Source organism: Trichomonascus vanleenenianus, assembly GCF_965637985.1.
Source record: "Trichomonascus vanleenenianus strain CLIB 3782 genome assembly, contig: TRVA0_057S, whole genome shotgun sequence".
In the NCBI taxonomy this organism is placed as follows: Eukaryota; Fungi; Ascomycota; class Dipodascomycetes; order Dipodascales; family Trichomonascaceae; genus Blastobotrys; species Blastobotrys vanleenenianus.
The window spans coordinates 64,864-80,834 of NW_027481830.1; the positions used below are offsets into that span (position 1 = coordinate 64,864).

At 49.0% G+C, this 15,971-nt stretch overlaps 7 protein-coding genes across 7 annotated transcripts; 5 read left to right on the forward strand and 2 right to left on the reverse strand.

Moving 5' to 3' along the window:
• Nucleotides 1-88: 88 nt before the first annotated feature.
• On the reverse strand, nt 89-943 carry TRVA0_057S00760 (uncharacterized protein; the record flags this gene model as incomplete). The annotated part of the gene is made up of 1 exon (XM_076687419.1): nt 89-943. The coding sequence occupies one exon, from the start codon at nt 941-943 to the stop codon at nt 89-91; it is 855 nt and encodes a 284-aa protein (XP_076538371.1).
• A 759-nt stretch (nt 944-1,702) lies between these two features.
• Nucleotides 1,703-3,744, forward strand: XKS1 (xylulokinase; the record flags this gene model as incomplete). Its single annotated transcript, XM_076687420.1, has 3 exons — nt 1,703-1,798; nt 1,850-2,081; nt 2,137-3,744. The coding sequence occupies exons 2-3, from the start codon at nt 2,061-2,063 to the stop codon at nt 3,742-3,744; spliced, it is 1,629 nt and encodes a 542-aa protein (XP_076538372.1). The 5' UTR covers nt 1,703-1,798; nt 1,850-2,060.
• A 533-nt stretch (nt 3,745-4,277) lies between these two features.
• On the forward strand, nt 4,278-6,389 carry POX2 (acyl-coenzyme A oxidase 2; the record flags this gene model as incomplete). The annotated part of the gene is made up of 1 exon (XM_076687421.1): nt 4,278-6,389. One exon carries the CDS (start codon nt 4,278-4,280, stop codon nt 6,387-6,389), a length of 2,112 nt encoding a protein of 703 aa, XP_076538373.1.
• A 1,518-nt stretch (nt 6,390-7,907) lies between these two features.
• Nucleotides 7,908-9,179, forward strand: TRVA0_057S00826 (uncharacterized protein; the record flags this gene model as incomplete). Its single annotated transcript, XM_076687422.1, has 1 exon — nt 7,908-9,179. The coding sequence occupies one exon, from the start codon at nt 7,908-7,910 to the stop codon at nt 9,177-9,179; it is 1,272 nt and encodes a 423-aa protein (XP_076538374.1).
• Nucleotides 9,180-9,993: 814 nt separating this feature from the next.
• Nucleotides 9,994-11,892, reverse strand: LAP2 (bifunctional aminopeptidase/epoxide hydrolase; the record flags this gene model as incomplete). Its single annotated transcript, XM_076687423.1, has 1 exon — nt 9,994-11,892. The coding sequence occupies one exon, from the start codon at nt 11,890-11,892 to the stop codon at nt 9,994-9,996; it is 1,899 nt and encodes a 632-aa protein (XP_076538375.1).
• A 1,060-nt stretch (nt 11,893-12,952) lies between these two features.
• On the forward strand, nt 12,953-13,462 carry RPL40B (ubiquitin-60S ribosomal protein L40; the record flags this gene model as incomplete). The annotated part of the gene is made up of 2 exons (XM_076687424.1): nt 12,953-12,960; nt 13,084-13,462. The coding sequence occupies 2 exons, from the start codon at nt 12,953-12,955 to the stop codon at nt 13,460-13,462; spliced, it is 387 nt and encodes a 128-aa protein (XP_076538376.1).
• A 1,187-nt stretch (nt 13,463-14,649) lies between these two features.
• On the forward strand, nt 14,650-15,389 carry TRVA0_057S00892 (ribonuclease H family protein; the record flags this gene model as incomplete). The annotated part of the gene is made up of 2 exons (XM_076687425.1): nt 14,650-14,708; nt 14,771-15,389. 2 exons carry the CDS (start codon nt 14,650-14,652, stop codon nt 15,387-15,389), a joined length of 678 nt encoding a protein of 225 aa, XP_076538377.1.
• Nucleotides 15,390-15,971: the final 582 nt, after the last annotated feature.

A 15,971-nucleotide genomic window follows, 5' to 3' on the forward strand; every position in this document is an offset into this window, starting at 1 on the left:
ATTTAATGAATAATGACTACTAACGGATTGCTATACTTCATAAATGCGAATCCACTGCAAAGCCGCCTTTCCAAAAGATGTAAAACAACTAGTTCATTATTATATTTTGGGTTGTGGAATTTGGATGTTCCGTTTTTAGGAGGTACTGAAAGTCCCTTGGCGAGGACAGTCGAGACCAGTTGATGCTTTGGGTCTTCCTCAGCCAGTTGAAATCGTCAACGTCGTCCCAGTCGTACAATTCTTCGTTCGCATCGGCCAGGCATTTGGGGAAGTATGCAAATTGCAGGATGCTGCATTTTTCGATAATGGGTCGTCTTGACTTGCAGCTGATGTATATCTCGAGGTTTTTGGACGTGTGAATTCTGAACTGGTGGCAGTTGACAATGAATATAGAGTCTTGTGCATTAGTGACGTAGATAGGGCCGCTGACGTGGGCAATGTATACCAGACTGGACTTGACGTTGTCAATGTGGGCTGACGAGTAAGGTTTTGCCAAAATCAGGGTAGATTTTAACACATCCGAGATGTCAAGATTGTTTCCAGTTTGATCACTGTCCCTGAACTCGGCATCACGGACCGCTGTGATCTTTGTCGTTACTTCATTTACCCCTAGGGGCTTTTCTTGATTCGCTTCATTGTCATAAGTAGCTGTATTAATCGTAGGTTCAGCTGGTTTTTTGGCTGCCCGTTTTTTACTGCCAAAGGAGAACTTTGCCTTGCGCTGGGTTCCATTGGCTTTTTCGCTCAGCTCATTTATCGCTTCCGTATAGATCTTCTGGTCATGCTGAGGAAGATAGTGGAGAGCTGATTTGCAAAGCGCGGTGAGCTCTTGGATCTGTGCGAAACATGCATTCTTATCTGCAATGGATGCTACGCTATTCAGGTCAGCCTCGATCTGGGCCTTGCGTTTGTTAAATTCGCTGTAGAACTCCTTTGCATCCATTGATTTTTTAAGAGATCTAAGATCTCCCAGATTTTACCCCGATTAGTCGCACTTATTTAGCCTTAACGAGTTAAATCGACTTACATTAGGTCAGAATGCGCGTACGTGCATACGATATCTACCGTAACGTTGAGAGTTTCATTATTTTAGTCGTTATATTTCGTTTCCAAGTCATCCTGCTGCGATCTTAGTTACAAAAGATAAAGTTCTACAGAAAAAAGTAGCGTAGGAAGGATCTGGGAAACTCAGACCGACGATTGATCACCATTCGAGATCACTGAAACTACGGTAAATGTTTATTTAGTGGTTCAACAAACTATTTCTATTGGGCCCCAGTCACATAACTTCTCTATCTAAAGATGGCCGAATCAGCCAGAAAGAAGCATGGATGCGGAGGGGATCCGGGGACGGTTCAATTTCTCCGCGAAGCGATCCGGAACTGCTGCCAGATGATGGGCTGGGGCTCCGATATGTACGGTTTATCTATGCGGCACATACCTATTATTTCTATACTAGTTATACTCAGCTGTCCGAGAGACTTTAATAGTTCCGACCATAACAATCGCACTATATAAACATGAATTTCGGCGCAGCTAACTTGCAATCCGTTCGATCATATCAAGCAAAATTGATCTCAGACGATGGTTGAAGGGTGGGGGAAGTCGGGGGCGCGGGTAAATTGGATAAATGCTGGAAGCGGACCACCTCCACACAAACCTCCGTACACTGAGATTGAAAAACATATAAACATCACGCAAAATGGTTGATTTTGCTGAACTTGTTCAACTTCCAATTGATTTTGAAGGCCAGAAGCTCGCTTCGAAAATCAGTTACCAGTTGATTAATATTGGGGCTGTATGTTACGCTATGCTGCTCGGCTGTAATCACTACTAACTAAAAGGACAGATCATCAGCTTTGTGGTTGGGTTTGCTTTCCAGAGACTAGACTTTTCAGTATATTTGTTGGCTGCGACGATCGTGGCTACTGAGATTCTAGTTGTTATACCGTTCCCGTTCTACAATCGGCATCCAGTGACGTGGCTCAAGCCGGCTTCGACCCTTCCAAGCGATATTAAAATCTCGTCCATTGACCAGTAAAATCCGGTAAAAGAAAACGATGACCAAGGATTTGTTTTTGGTATGTTGATTATTGATGGTTTTAGTAATTTATTAATTTCTCGTGTATACTGTAGGGTTTAGACCTCTCTACACAGCAGTTGAAGGGCATCCTTGTTGACGCGGACCTCAACCCGGTGTGCCACGAGAAGGTTGAGTTCGACGTGGATTTCCCCGAGTACAAGACGAAGAAAGGCGTTTATGTGAACAATGAAAAGAAAGAGGTGCAGGCTCCCGTGGTAATGTGGCTGGATGCCGTTGACTTGCTGTTTAGCCGGTTCAAGGCGCGGGGCCAGGATTTGAGCACCCTTAAGGCAATTAGCGGAGCGTGCCAGCAGCACGGCAGCGTCTTTTGGAATGATAAGGCACGCCAGGCTCTCAATGGGCTTGAAGCTGGCAAGGGCGATCTCAAGTCTCAGCTCGAGGCTAGTCTGGCATGGCAATTGAGCCCCAACTGGCAGGACCATTCTACGGCTACCCAATGCGACGAGTTTGAGGCTGAAGTGGGTGGTAAAGACGCGCTTGCCAAGCTAACTGGCTCCAAGGCTCACCACCGATTCACTGGCCCCCAGATCCTCAAGCTCAAGGAGGAGCAGCCCGAGGTGTATGCAGCCACTGACCGAATTGCTCTTGTCTCTTCGTTTTTGGCTTCTGTGTTTGCAGGAAACTACGCGCCAATTGACATTAGCGATGCGTGCGGAATGAACCTGTGGGACATTGAGAAGAAGCAGTGGAACCCAAAACTTTTGGGATTGTTTGGTAAGTCCGAGGAAATTGCGGCCAAATTGGGGGATGTTGAATTCGACGGTAAAAAGTCGGTGGGTAAGATTAGTGACTACTTTGTGACCAAGTACGGGGTTGCTTCGGAGTGCCAGATTGTAGTGTTCACAGGCGACAACCCGGGCACTATTCTGTCTCTGCCTCTGCAGGCCAACGATATCATCGTTTCTCTGGGTACGAGCACTACTGCGCTTGTTGTTACGGAAAACTACGTGCCGTCGCCATTGTACCATTTGTTCTCGCACCCAACGGCTAAAACTGGGTACATGGGCATGCTGTGCTATTGCAACGGAGCTCTGGCTCGTGAGCAGGTGAGAGACGCCATCAACGCCAAACACGGTTTGACTCACGAGTGGACCAAATTTGATGAGGTAGCCAGCACGTCAGCACCAAACACCGATAAGATAGGCTTCTACTTCCCATTGAGTGAGATCATTCCCGACGTTCCAGCTACGGTTAAGCGGTTTATTGATAACGGCTCTTCTGTTACGGCTTTGGAATCTAATAGTGAGAAGTGGACCGTGGAGGATGATGCTCGGTGCATTCTGGAATCACAGGCGCTGTCCATTCGACACCGACTGGCTCCGATGCTGACGACCGAGGGCCATCACCCGAGGAAGATCTACTTTGTAGGTGGTGGGTCGAAAAATCAGGCCATATGTGAGATCATGACTAGTGTACTCGTGCCTGAAGAGGGAGCTTACACACTGGATCTTACCGATGCTTGTGCTATTGGTGCGGCCACTAAAGCGGTCTACGGCATTCACGGGGGCTCGCAGAAATGGGATGACTTTATCAGTTCCAAGTTTAACTTCTCCCGGACTGCTACCATTACGTCTACTCAGCCGGAGGATAAGTATGCCGATTTAGTGCGGCTTTTTGTCAAGTCCGAGGAACACCTGTAGAATATGCGGAAAGCGGAATTGTATATCTGGTATATCTCGTGTTTTTAATACGTCCTGGCTATGGGGTTCCGGGCGGCCTCCGACTGAGCCGCTTTGTGTGCGGCTTTCACGTGATATTAACGAAGCTGGTGCGGCTGAGACCCGCGTTCCCCCCGAATGTGACCATCGACGGTATCGTTAAGTAAGTATAATTGGAATGTAAATGGGATAGAAATGAATTACGACAAAAAGGCAAATGATCGGGCGAATGCGGTTTGTTCAAAGTGGGACCACTGGCTGGTCGGTCCGAACCTACGAGGTACGTATAGGGGTAGGTATAGGCGGCGGTGGAGGGGGGGGGGGGGTGTGGGTCGGCGCCGAGGCTGGGGTACCTCGGTATTAAACCTCCTTTCCACGCCATTACCCCACTGAACTGCGGAACCGAGCAGTAACCCCGGATTAAACGAGAGACGACGCTTTGATATAAATTGCAGCAGATCTCCACCATTCCAGACACATTAACATTTCGAAATTTCAACGAAAGATAAACAAAGATGTCGTTGAGCCCTAACCAGACTGCCAACGTCGAGATTGGCGGCAAGCAGTACAACACCTTCACGGAACCCCCAGTGGCTCTGGCCCAGGAGCGGGAGAATACTGCCTTCCCCGTGCGAGAATTGACCTACTACATTGATGGCGGCAAGGAGAACACTGAGCGTTTGGAGCAGATCATGACCTCGATCGAGCGAAACCCAGCGTTCAGTAATGACGATTTCTACGACGTCACCAAGGCCGAGCAGCGGGAGATTACGTTTGACCGGGTTGGCCAGCTAGCCGAGATCATCGCGACCGCTAAGGATGATGAAGATATTACGCGACACATGTCGATTATTGGCATGCTCGACGGTAACACGACGACCCGGGCCGGCATCCACTTTGGCCTCTTCTTCTCGGCCATCCGGGGCTCCGGAACGCCGGAACAGCTCGCTTACTGGACCAAGAAAGGTGCTGCGACCTACCGACGGTTCTATGGCTGCTTCTGCATGACTGAGCTGGGCCATGGCTCCAACGTGGCTGGCATGGAGACTACTGCGACCTACGACCGGTCCACGGACGAGTTCATCATCCACACCCCTCACGTAGGCGCCACTAAGTGGTGGATCGGTGGTGCTGCCCACTCTGCTAACCACACTGTCGTATTTGCGCGGTTGATCATCGACGGCAAGGATTATGGTGTTAAGTCGTTTGTTGTACCACTCCGAAGCGTTTCGGACCACTCTCTGCTCCCAGGCATCGCCATTGGCGACATTGGCAAGAAGATGGGCCGAGATGGTATCGATAACGGCTGGGTGCAGTTCACCAACGTGCGAATCCCACGACAGTACATGCTCATGCGATACGCCAAGGTCGACTCCGACGGCAAAGTCACGGAACCCCCGCTTGCCCAGCTTGCCTATGGCGCTCTCATTGGCGGCCGAGTCTCCATGGCTGCTGACTCTTTCCACACCGCTAAGCGGTTCCTGACCATCGCCATCCGATACGCCGCTATCCGACGACAGTTCTCGTCTACTCCAGGCGAGCCGGAGACGAAGATTCTGGACTACACTTACCATCAGCGACGACTCATGCCACGATTGGCCTACGCGTTTGCCATGCAGGCTGGCTCCAAGCAGCTGAGCGCGTTCGCCAAGCAGGCTAACGCCCGGCTGGCCGCAGCCAGCACCTCAAACAAGGCCGACCTCCAGAGCGCCATTGACGACGTTAAGGAGCTGTTCACCGTTTCCGCTGGTCTCAAGGCCTCCTCTACTTGGGGAACCGCCGAAATCATTGACCAGTGCCGACAGGCTTGCGGTGGCCACGGTTACTCTGGTTACAACGGCTTCGGTCAAGGTTACAACGACTGGGTCGTCCAGTGCACCTGGGAGGGTGACAACAACGTTCTCATGCTCTCGACCGGTCGGTCGCTCATCCAGAGCGGTTTGGCGGTGCGACAGGGCAAGCGAGTCGGCAAGGCTGTCGATTACCTCCAGCGGGCCCAGGAGATTGCCCACAAGAAGCTGGATGGCCGAGATATTCGAGACCCCAAGGTCATTGTCGAGGCCTGGGAGTCTGCATCCGCTCGGGGTATTAACCAGGCCGTTGATCAGTACATTGAGCTGACCGAGAAGAAGGGTCTCAACAAGACTCAGGCCTTCGAGGAGCTGTCCCAGCAGCGATTCGAGATTGCCCGAATCCACACTCGATACTACATCATCAAGGCCTTCTTCGACTCTATTGAGTCCTCTGCGGCTTCTATCAAGCCAGTTTTGACCGACTTGGCTACCCTGTTCGGTCTGTGGTCCCTTGAGTCCGACGCTGCTTCCTTCCTGAAGAGCGGCTACATCCAGACCGGCGACATTGACAAGATCACTGCCTACGTCAACGACTACAACAAGAAGGTGCGAGACAACGCTATTGGCATTACTGACGCGTTCAACCTGTCCGACTTCTACGTCAACGCGCCAATCGGCAGCCACGACGGTAACGCCTACAAGCACTACTTCGAGAAGGTGCTGCGACGAAACCCTAACCGAGACTCCAAGGCTCCATACCACGACGCTAAGATCAAGCCATTCCTGTTCCGAGCTCTCGAGGAGCAGGACGACGTCACCGAGATGGATGTCTAATTTTTGCATGATAAATTCTATACAGGTATATACAATTTAATCGGATTTTCACAAACGTCAAACGGTAGCACAAGTTATCCGCATCCTGGGGCTCTGCCCCAGACCCCATAGTTGGGGGGCCAGCCCCCCAAACCCCCCGCAACTCTTTCTGTCGCCAATGAACCCTCCGCGGAGCCAGAGGTATTAGGCGCTATTATTGATTGATTGATTACTAGGTAATTATACTACACCTGTTAATAATTGCGGGTCTATGTCCGAGGACGGTACCTGTTGCACTTCATTCTTTACTACCTGGTAGTATGGGACTCATGTGGCTTGTTGTGCTCTAAGAATTGGCAAAAGGCAGTGTTACTGACTAATTGTACCAGGTAGTACATTTAAAGCGATATGAGAAGAACCAATGCTGAGGAGCATTTGATTGAAAGAATTGAAGAACTTGACATACTGCTCCTTTAGTAGCTATATTTTGTATCACGGATATCACTACCCACAAAGGGTAGTTGCGAGTTGGCCGTTGAATTGGGGAGCTACGCAACATGATTTTAAACCAGGCATGAAAAAGTGCTTGTGAAGATATATTTATCGAATCTATTTAGTCTTAGCAGGTAGTGTATTCGTAGCTTCGAATCCCACGGTTCCCAAAAGACCCGCTCAATTTGACCTATTATGCGAGCTCTTCTCCAGAAGCTAGCCCAATTTTCTTATCTCATCAGGGTCTATTACCTTATACTCACATATTATTACAAACTTCTATATACCCGATAATAGGAAGTATTAAGCCAATTGGACTTTGTGATTGTTGCGAAATGGTGACCAGTATGTTTCCCCTCTCCCCGTCCCCCTAATGCAAGATTGAATATGTTTGGTCTTTAAAAAAAGTCGTTCTGATTCTAAATGTGTAATTGTCATTTTTTAGCTACGTTTAAGCAAGTCGAAGAAAGGCGTACCATGGCAATACCATATGGAATCTTGTTATCCGCGATACACTATTTCGAGTGCTTGCTGAACAATAGCAACATTGAAAAACGAGCCCACAATAGAAAATCAATTATACGTTCCGGCGACTAGGTAGTAATTGATCAACAAATACCTTTACTCCAACTATCCGGTTATTTCGTTAATCATCTGATAATCGGTAGACCGTAGAGGATTACCCCGTATTGAACTGACCAGATTCCACAGCATTCCACTCCAGCAAATAACAAAACACTCTACAAGACGGATAATCTACATAATTTTTCTGCTATTTACAAAAAGTTAAATATTCACCATAGCTAAACTCTCCCCCCTATTTCAATAAAGTACCAGGGCGCGCGCATATACGAGATGGGAGGTGTCGCCAAAAAGCGTTTTTGGGTGATGAAATTTTGAAAAAATAAACCCGCCAGGCCAGAATCTTGTAAATAGCCCGCATACCACAGCCTGTTGAGCGTCACTCCGGGGCCAATATCCAAGTGAAGCGAGAAATCCCAATACCAGTGTTTAGTGAAAAAAAATAATTGTGTGTCTTGTCGAAAAATGTCGAATACCAGTGCCACCGATGCGCCCCAACAGCAGCCCGACTCGCAGGAGGTCGGGTGGATCTTCATTGAGAAGTACTACACCTTCCTGAACAACAACCCGAGCAAGCTACACCTGTTCTACACCAAGAACTCGGTCATCTGCCACGGCGTCGAGGGCGAGACGATCCAGCACTGCAAGGGCCAGTCGCAGATCCAGAAGCAGATCAAGGAGCACAACTTCCAGGACTGCAAAGTCATGGTTTCCAACGTCGATTCCCTGCCTTCTGCAGATGGTGGAGTTATCCTCCAGGTGCTCGGTGAGATGTCCAACCGGGGCGGGCCGTCGCAGAAGTTCGTGCAGACGTTCTTCCTGGCTACCCAGCCCCAGGGCTACTACGTCATGAACGACATCTTCCGGTTCCTCAAGGAAGATGTTGTTGACTACGAAGAAGAGGAGCAGGAGTCTGGAGTCAATGGTCACCATGAGTCTTCGTTGTTCTCTCAGGAGATCTCATCTGAGGCTCAGCAGCAGCAGCAGCAGCAGCCACAGCCACAGCCACAGCAGCCACAAGAACCAGAGGAGGCCACTCCACAGGAAGAGGCTAAGCCAGTTGCTGCTGAGACCGAGACTAAGGAGACCGAAACTAAGCAGGAAGAGGAGGTTAAGGAGCAGCAGGCTGAGCCAGCAGTGGCCACTAGCGAGCCGGAGCCGGCTGTTGCTGAAGAGCCAACGCCAGAGCAGCAGGCTACCCCTGAGCCAGCTGAGCCACCAAAGCCTATTCCAGCTGTGCCCGCTGGTGTTTCGTGGGCTGCCCGCCTCAAGACTTCTGCTCCGGCGCCAAAGGAGAAGAGCGAGGATACTAGTGCGGCTCATGCGGCTCCGGCCTCTCCGACCCCAACCCCATCCGCTTCTATCAGCCCTACTACTTCTGCCACTGCTGCTAGCCCCAGTGCTGCTGCCGCTGCTGCTGCCGCCAACGGCAGTGGCAGTTCTAAGGGTGGTAAGAAGCCAGAGTTCCACTCTGCATATCTCAAGCATGTCACCTTCAAGGTTGACGATGTGTTGTTGAAGAAGGCTCTCGACAAGATTGGCAAGGTGACTCACTTCCAGGTCGAGAAGAGCAAGCAGTGCGCATTCGTCGACTTTGTCGACGCCGAGACTCTCAAGGCCGCTCTCGACGTGCATGAGCTCCGAGTCGGCGACCAGGTTGTTCTCATTGAGGAGCGAAAGCGAGGCGGCGCCAAGAAGAACAAGACCACCCAGCGAGCCACCAAGCGAAAGAACTAATCTACAAAGAAAAGGAAAATTTGCAAGAAATCACGACACAATGGGGCGAGAATGGAGATGATGGTTATTCATAATTTAGTTACGAGATTACGATACATAGAAAGCTTTCAAAAGTATGCTTGGCACACGTATAACTGTTCATTATCTATAGATACATTATTACACTACCGTACTACCGGTAGTACACGTAACAGCAATTTTCTAACGGTAATCGACTCAATAATGATCTATCATTGATTCGCCTGTATTATAATGTCCTGAGACGTATTCACGGCAATTGTTCCTATGACCGGTGTTTTACGAGATGTATCGGTCAATAGCGACCTAGACAATCAGTAATTGTTGTAGTCAATAGTCAGATACCACAAGTGTCAACGAAGTAATTGAAAATATTTAAATACCCAAGGTCTTGTACGAGACTTCATATACTCCACTACTACTGCTATTGGGGGGGACCAGTCCCCAAATCCCCTGAGGCTCCACTTCGCGGAGATTTGAGCGGTTACGGGGAAATCGTTACACATTGTAACGGGAACTTTGTCACAGGTTGGGAGTTTGTAGCGTTGTAACAAAAGGTTTGTAACGTAACATCCAAGATACAGTTGCTCGAGGGCTGGCCCTCGAATACACATCAGTGTTCGTATTAGCATCGCTACAATGTCTCCGCGGAGCGGAGCTACGGGGGTTTGGGGGCTGGCCCCCAAGTCAATTGAAGTAGTGTGCCATTGATCGGGGGTTGCTTCGCAAAGAAAGTGAATTTAAAGGGCTAAACACTTGACATATTAGTAAAATACAACTAAGTAAGATGAAATAATTAAAGACCAAGATCCTTGACAACCATAGCCCGGCAGATAGGGTGGTAGAACGATCGGTTCTGCTCAAACACCTTCAAGGCAAGCGGCCGGTCGACCTTGTTGAGGAGCTTGAAACCTGGTCGCACAAACTTCATTCGCCCCACAGTGCCCAGCCACTTGGCCAACAAGGCGTATTGCGACTCAAGCTGGGCGCCAATGGCAAGTCGGTACCATCGAGAGATAACCTCCGGGTTGTGCGACGAGCCAAACGAGTAGATCTCGTTCAGAGCGCTGGCAGCCACAGAAGTAGAGCCACTAAGCTTCTCAAAGCCGTCCGCTACGGAGTCAAGGAACACCACAGACTGAGTCGAGGTCCAAGATGCGATATCCTTGGCAGAGAACTCCTTGTGTAACTCCTCCTGGGATTTGATGGTGGCGCTAGCGACCCATCGGTTAGCCAGGTCGTAACACTCGTCGGCAATAGTAGTGTCAAACTTTGGCTTTGGTGGCAGGCCAGAGTTGAAGTACCACGAGTCCCAGTCAATCGAGTCAAGGAGCGCCTTCTTATTGGAGAAGAACTCGTAAAGGGTGTCCTTGAACTGGTACGAATCAAGAGACTTGCCCTTGAATTTGCCAAAGTAGTATGGGATGAACGGATCAAACTCGGCCTTGCCGCCTACCAGGTTTTCCAGGTAGAAGAGGAAGTTGAAACCCTTCTCGTACGGCACGGTCGAGAACGCGTCGTCCGGATCCTGATGGCCCTGGAGATTAACCACCAGCTTGGAGTACTTCTCGAAGTTATCGCCAAGGGAGACCATGGCGTTCTCAAGGTCCTTCCAGCCAATAATGGCGTGGAAGTGTCGGTGCTCCTCACCATGGAGAGCACCAAGAATTCGCCGCTCCAAGTAGACGGTCCACCCTTCGTTGAGCCAGAAGTGCTCCCAGGAGCAATTGGTGACAAGGTTACCGGACCACGAGTGCGCCAATTCGTGCGCAATGACATGGACGTTCTCTCGGTCGCCGGAGATCAGGGTAGGAGTAGCGAAAGTGATGTTCGGGTTCTCCATACCTCCGTATGGGAAAGAAGGAGGAAGAACGAGCACGTTGTAGGTCTTCCACTCATACGGGAACACGACCTTCTCCGCAGCCTGGATGATGTTCTCGGTGTCAGCCTCGAACTCCCACTTGCAGGCGTCAAGCTTGCTGGGCTCGGTGTAGACCTGGGATCGGGGACCAATGTTGGCAGAGTCCAGGTCACCAGAGGCAATGCAGACCAGGTAGGACGGGATTGGCATGTGCTGGACGAATCGGAAGACCTGCGAACCCTCTGGCGCGTTTGGAAGAGGCTCCGGGGTTCGGTCGGACTCGGAGGCCACGTTACCACTGGACAGAGCTGGGTAGAGCGACTGCAGGGTGAAGTTGTACTTGGATTTGACAGATGGGGTGTCGAAGCACGGGAACAGAGATCGCGCGTGGATGGCCTGGCACTGCGAGAACAGGTAAGGCGCCTTCTGGCCGGCGGTCTGCTCCTTGTTCAGCCATTGGATGGCCGTGCACTTGTCGGTCGTAGAGAATTCGATCTCCAGCGTGTTCTTGGTCGAGAGGCCAGAAGCTGGGGTAACGGTCAGGGCGGCACCCAGAGGCTCGATTCGGTCGGAGAGCTCAAATTTGGCGTCTTCGCCATTGACCCGGGCGCTGTGGATGTCGAGGAAGGAGGAGTCAAGCACAAACTTGTCGGCAGAGCCGGTCTTGTCTACAGAGTACCTGACGAGGCCGTGCAGCGTCTTGCTGGCCCAATTGATGTTGTACGAAAGGTCAGTCTGCGCAATGGAGAAGTTGGAGTAGTTGGACAGCGTGGACGGGTCCAGAGCCGGCGAGGCCTGGGGCCTGCTGGACTCGACAAGAGTAGAGGAAGCCATTCTGGAACTAAGCGAGGTTATGAAGTTTTTACGAAAGATGCTGAACACCCCAAAGCGACCAAAGGACATAAACTTTTCGCGTTATATATACGGGTGGTGTTCGGTGATGATACGGGTCGGAACCCGACAAAATGGTGCCGTTCCATAGCCAGGGCTGGAGAAACAAACTTGGGTCTGCATCTACGAACGGCATCGGTCTGCATGCTGCGATGACTTTTAAAACGGTGAGATACATTTCAGTTCTGCAGTCCGATGGCCTCCCTCCCCCATAGCTCGGGAGAGAGACCTTGCAATTGTTCTACTGCTTCTCCGTTAAGCTCTATTCAACCCTATTATATATTTTATTGCCGTACCGCCATGGTGGATTTCTGTACCAGCAATTGTGAATAGACGATAGAAGATTACTCTAAGGATATTTGGTGCTATTAACTCCGAGGGGTGGCCACTGCCAATTACTGTACGATAAGATAGTGGGAGTAGCAATTGCTCACAGACTAGGTTAGAAACTCGAGGTCACTCGTATCCAGTCAATCGGATACTCTGCTTATTAGCGGGTAATTACCAAATCTAAGTAGAATACAGAGGCGCTTCAATGGCTAATTCCTTGGACATGATACAGTCTTCCTTGTATGACCGAATTGTCTAGGTGCCGTATTTAGAGAGGCGACCTGAAAGCAACTGCCAACGCAAATACTCTCTCTCTCTCAAGTACTAGTATAATCAATTCTTTTAGCTATCTTTGAAGCAACTACAATCGTACAAGCTGGCATATGTTGAGTCCATGAGCCTCACACATTGCGGCGTGGAAGACTTTGTGACTGCGTAGTTCCCAATTGGGTAAATGACAACAAGCATGGGGCGCGCACGCAAAGGGGCCGAATTGGGTGGGGCCGGGGAAATTTTTTGGGTCCCGGGTCCGACGGGCCGCACGCCCCGAAACGAGAAGTCCCGTCCCGGAATTTCGTGGGAGAGGGCGCCCCCGACAAACAATTTTCATTTGTGACGAAATCTCCAGTCTCTTCACCACGACACTCAGCCAGGTCAAACCACATAGCCAAAGATGCAGATGTAAGTGTTATTATTTCGAATGAGAGTGCTGGGAGTTAGGAGGAGCTATTGTTCTTTTGACTCGTCCCGGATATGGTGGAGATAATTGCTTTAATTGAAAGGGGAGCTAACAGGGCTGCGTAGTTTCGTCAAGACCTTGACCGGTAAGACCATCACCCTCGAGGTGGAGTCCTCCGACACCATTGACAACGTCAAGTCCAAGATCCAAGATAAGGAGGGCATTCCACCAGATCAGCAGCGACTTATCTTCGCCGGCAAGCAGCTCGAGGACGGCCGAACCCTTTCTGACTACAACATCCAGAAGGAGTCCACCCTGCACCTTGTTCTCCGACTGCGAGGTGGTGTTATTGAGCCATCCCTCAAGGTTCTTGCCTCTAAGTACAACTGTGAGAAGTCCATCTGCCGAGTCTGCTACGCTCGACTTCCACCACGAGCCACTAACTGCCGAAAGCGAAAGTGTGGTCACTCCAACCAGCTCCGACCAAAGAAGAAGTTGAAATAAACTACTCGCTGCTGTTGTGTGTATTATTTTAATAAAATACTACTGAAAATTGTAGATACCCATTATTTGATGTTCCGTCTTGCGTAGTTATTACGGGCTACGAATGATGAGCCCACAAATGCTCTAAGCTTGATAGAGTTGTTAAATGATCTTTGACCCATGTCCTTTGCAGTCTTGCAACAGACTCGCCTGGAATTTATTCGCAGCAGAAGGTTGTACTGATATACCAGCTTCGACTAGTGATGATTATCGCCGGAGCTTTAGGAGATGATGATCTGAAATGTAGAGTTGGGCCCTGACATCTTAGGACCTCTGATGAGGGTTCGGAAAAACAAATCCAGCTACCCTGTAGTTGTATTCCGCAAGTTCACCGCTTAACATTCAGAAGTTGTTAGAGTCACCAGAGCGCAGGCCCTTCATTCCAACGACCGGTACAACTACCATACAAATCCACCACCACCTTTTCATGGAACTAGTAAGTTTTATGGGAAGTTTGTGATTATGTTTAACTGTGCTTATGAATTACAATACCGGTAATCCTGATACGATAAAAAATCATCTGAGGGCTGACGATTCTTTTCTAGCGATGCGAAATTAAAGCTCGTCTACATCGTTATACATTTTTGATGCTGAAATAAACTATTCGTCGATCCTCGATCTACATTACCAAGGTTTTGGTTTGTCTGAGTTGTTGAAATTATTACACTTTTGAACGAAGAGTTAAATTACGTATCTACCGCATTGAACCCGATAACTCCGGGCTTGTCAGATGACTGCCATTTAATCAGTGCCGTTTATCCATACAAACCCATTCTATTAACTTCATTAGAAGAATTCGTCCACGATCCGAAGTGATGAGAAGGATGAAAAAGAATGGCAGAGTAAAACGCAGGAAACGACGCCGAGCTTTTCAGGAGTATCTCATCCAAGACATGGCCGCATAGTACACCAATTGGTTATTATTTGGTACCGGTAATGTTATTTTTATCAGATATTTATCCAGTTGTTTACAATTCCAGAACAGCGTATTAAATTGATAGCCTCATTTGAAAAAAAATCCGACGCCCCGCTTTGAGGCGCATCGCTATTCAGCATGGTGATTACCTCTCCACTAAAGCTTCAACGCCATTGACGTTTCCCATTACATTCTAACAGAGCATCTATCACTACCGGTATCCTATTTAAATATGACAACATTCTTTGGCGTTATATGGAAATCCGACCGCCGAAACGAAATTGTGTCCAAGTATGTATCAGAACTCCCGCGCGTCAGGGGTAAGAAGGTGAACATGGGTTAACGTCGAAAAGAAAAACGCTTAATCACTACCTCAACAGTCCGAGATTCTTTTCGGAAATTAAGGAGCATGCTGAATTTGATGATATTACATCCTGCTGCAAGTTCTTAGGACTTCGTCCGCGTCAAACAGTTTATGTTGATGGGGCCTGTAATAATCACGGCAATTCAAGTGGACACTATGGTGGCATTGGTGTCTACTACGGCAAGGGCGACCGCAGAAACATTTCTCGGCCAATTGCTGAAAAGGGTATAACCAGTCAAGTTGCCGAGCTCCATGCGTTGTATGTCGCCCTGTCACGGGCACTTAATGAATTCAAACATGACAAATACAGTCGCCCGCTTGTTTTGATGACAGACTCGCTTTCTTCTGTCGAATTTGTGACCAAACGGTATATCCAGTGGGAAAAAAATGGTTGGAAGACTAAGAAGCGCTCTCCCGTGCCAGATGCCGAATTGATCAGAAAGATCGTGCGGCTGATCAAAGATTTAAACAGCACCTATGCTCGGAGAGGCTACAATGCTAAAGTCCAGATTATTCATGTACGAGGACACAGTGGGATTAAAGGGAATGTAGAAGCCGATAAACTGGCAAAAAAGGGGGCCAGAATGTTTAAAGTGAAAGAAGCTTAAGCAAGTAATAAACCGGTACTAGTACAGTGTATAAGTTAGAGTTAATCTTTGGTAGAGAGAATCCGCAGTGCATATAGTGGTAAAAAATTAATCTCTCGCAAAATAACGAGTTCCCGTTCATATCAATTTGGTCCACAGTCGCACCACAATTCCGATGCGGGGATGGGATTCCCTTAGAGCCTCAAGGGAACAGTGCTCCTACCAGCAATTCGAATACCTCTATCAACTCCTTTTTGTTCAACCATGCTCGACAGTCGTGATTGGCGTCTCTCTGTTTCCTCAATGCACTCGACCAACCCTCCGCAAGAAGCCCGTGGCACGCCAAATTATTTCAAGGTTTCGTGACATACGAGCTCAATCGTCCCCCAGTCACACGAGAGTGAGCTGAACAATGTTTGTGCCATTCTGAAAGACGCTTTATTGTACCCTTGGTGTTATTGAGCCATAATTTGAATTTTTCTTTAAATTGCGGGTCATGCTATCAGCGGTCTACCGCTGAGGAAATCGACCCCGTCCACCTTTACTGGAAGTTGTTATATTATATTAGAAACCTCATGTACTTTGATTAGTCCTCCTTCGCCC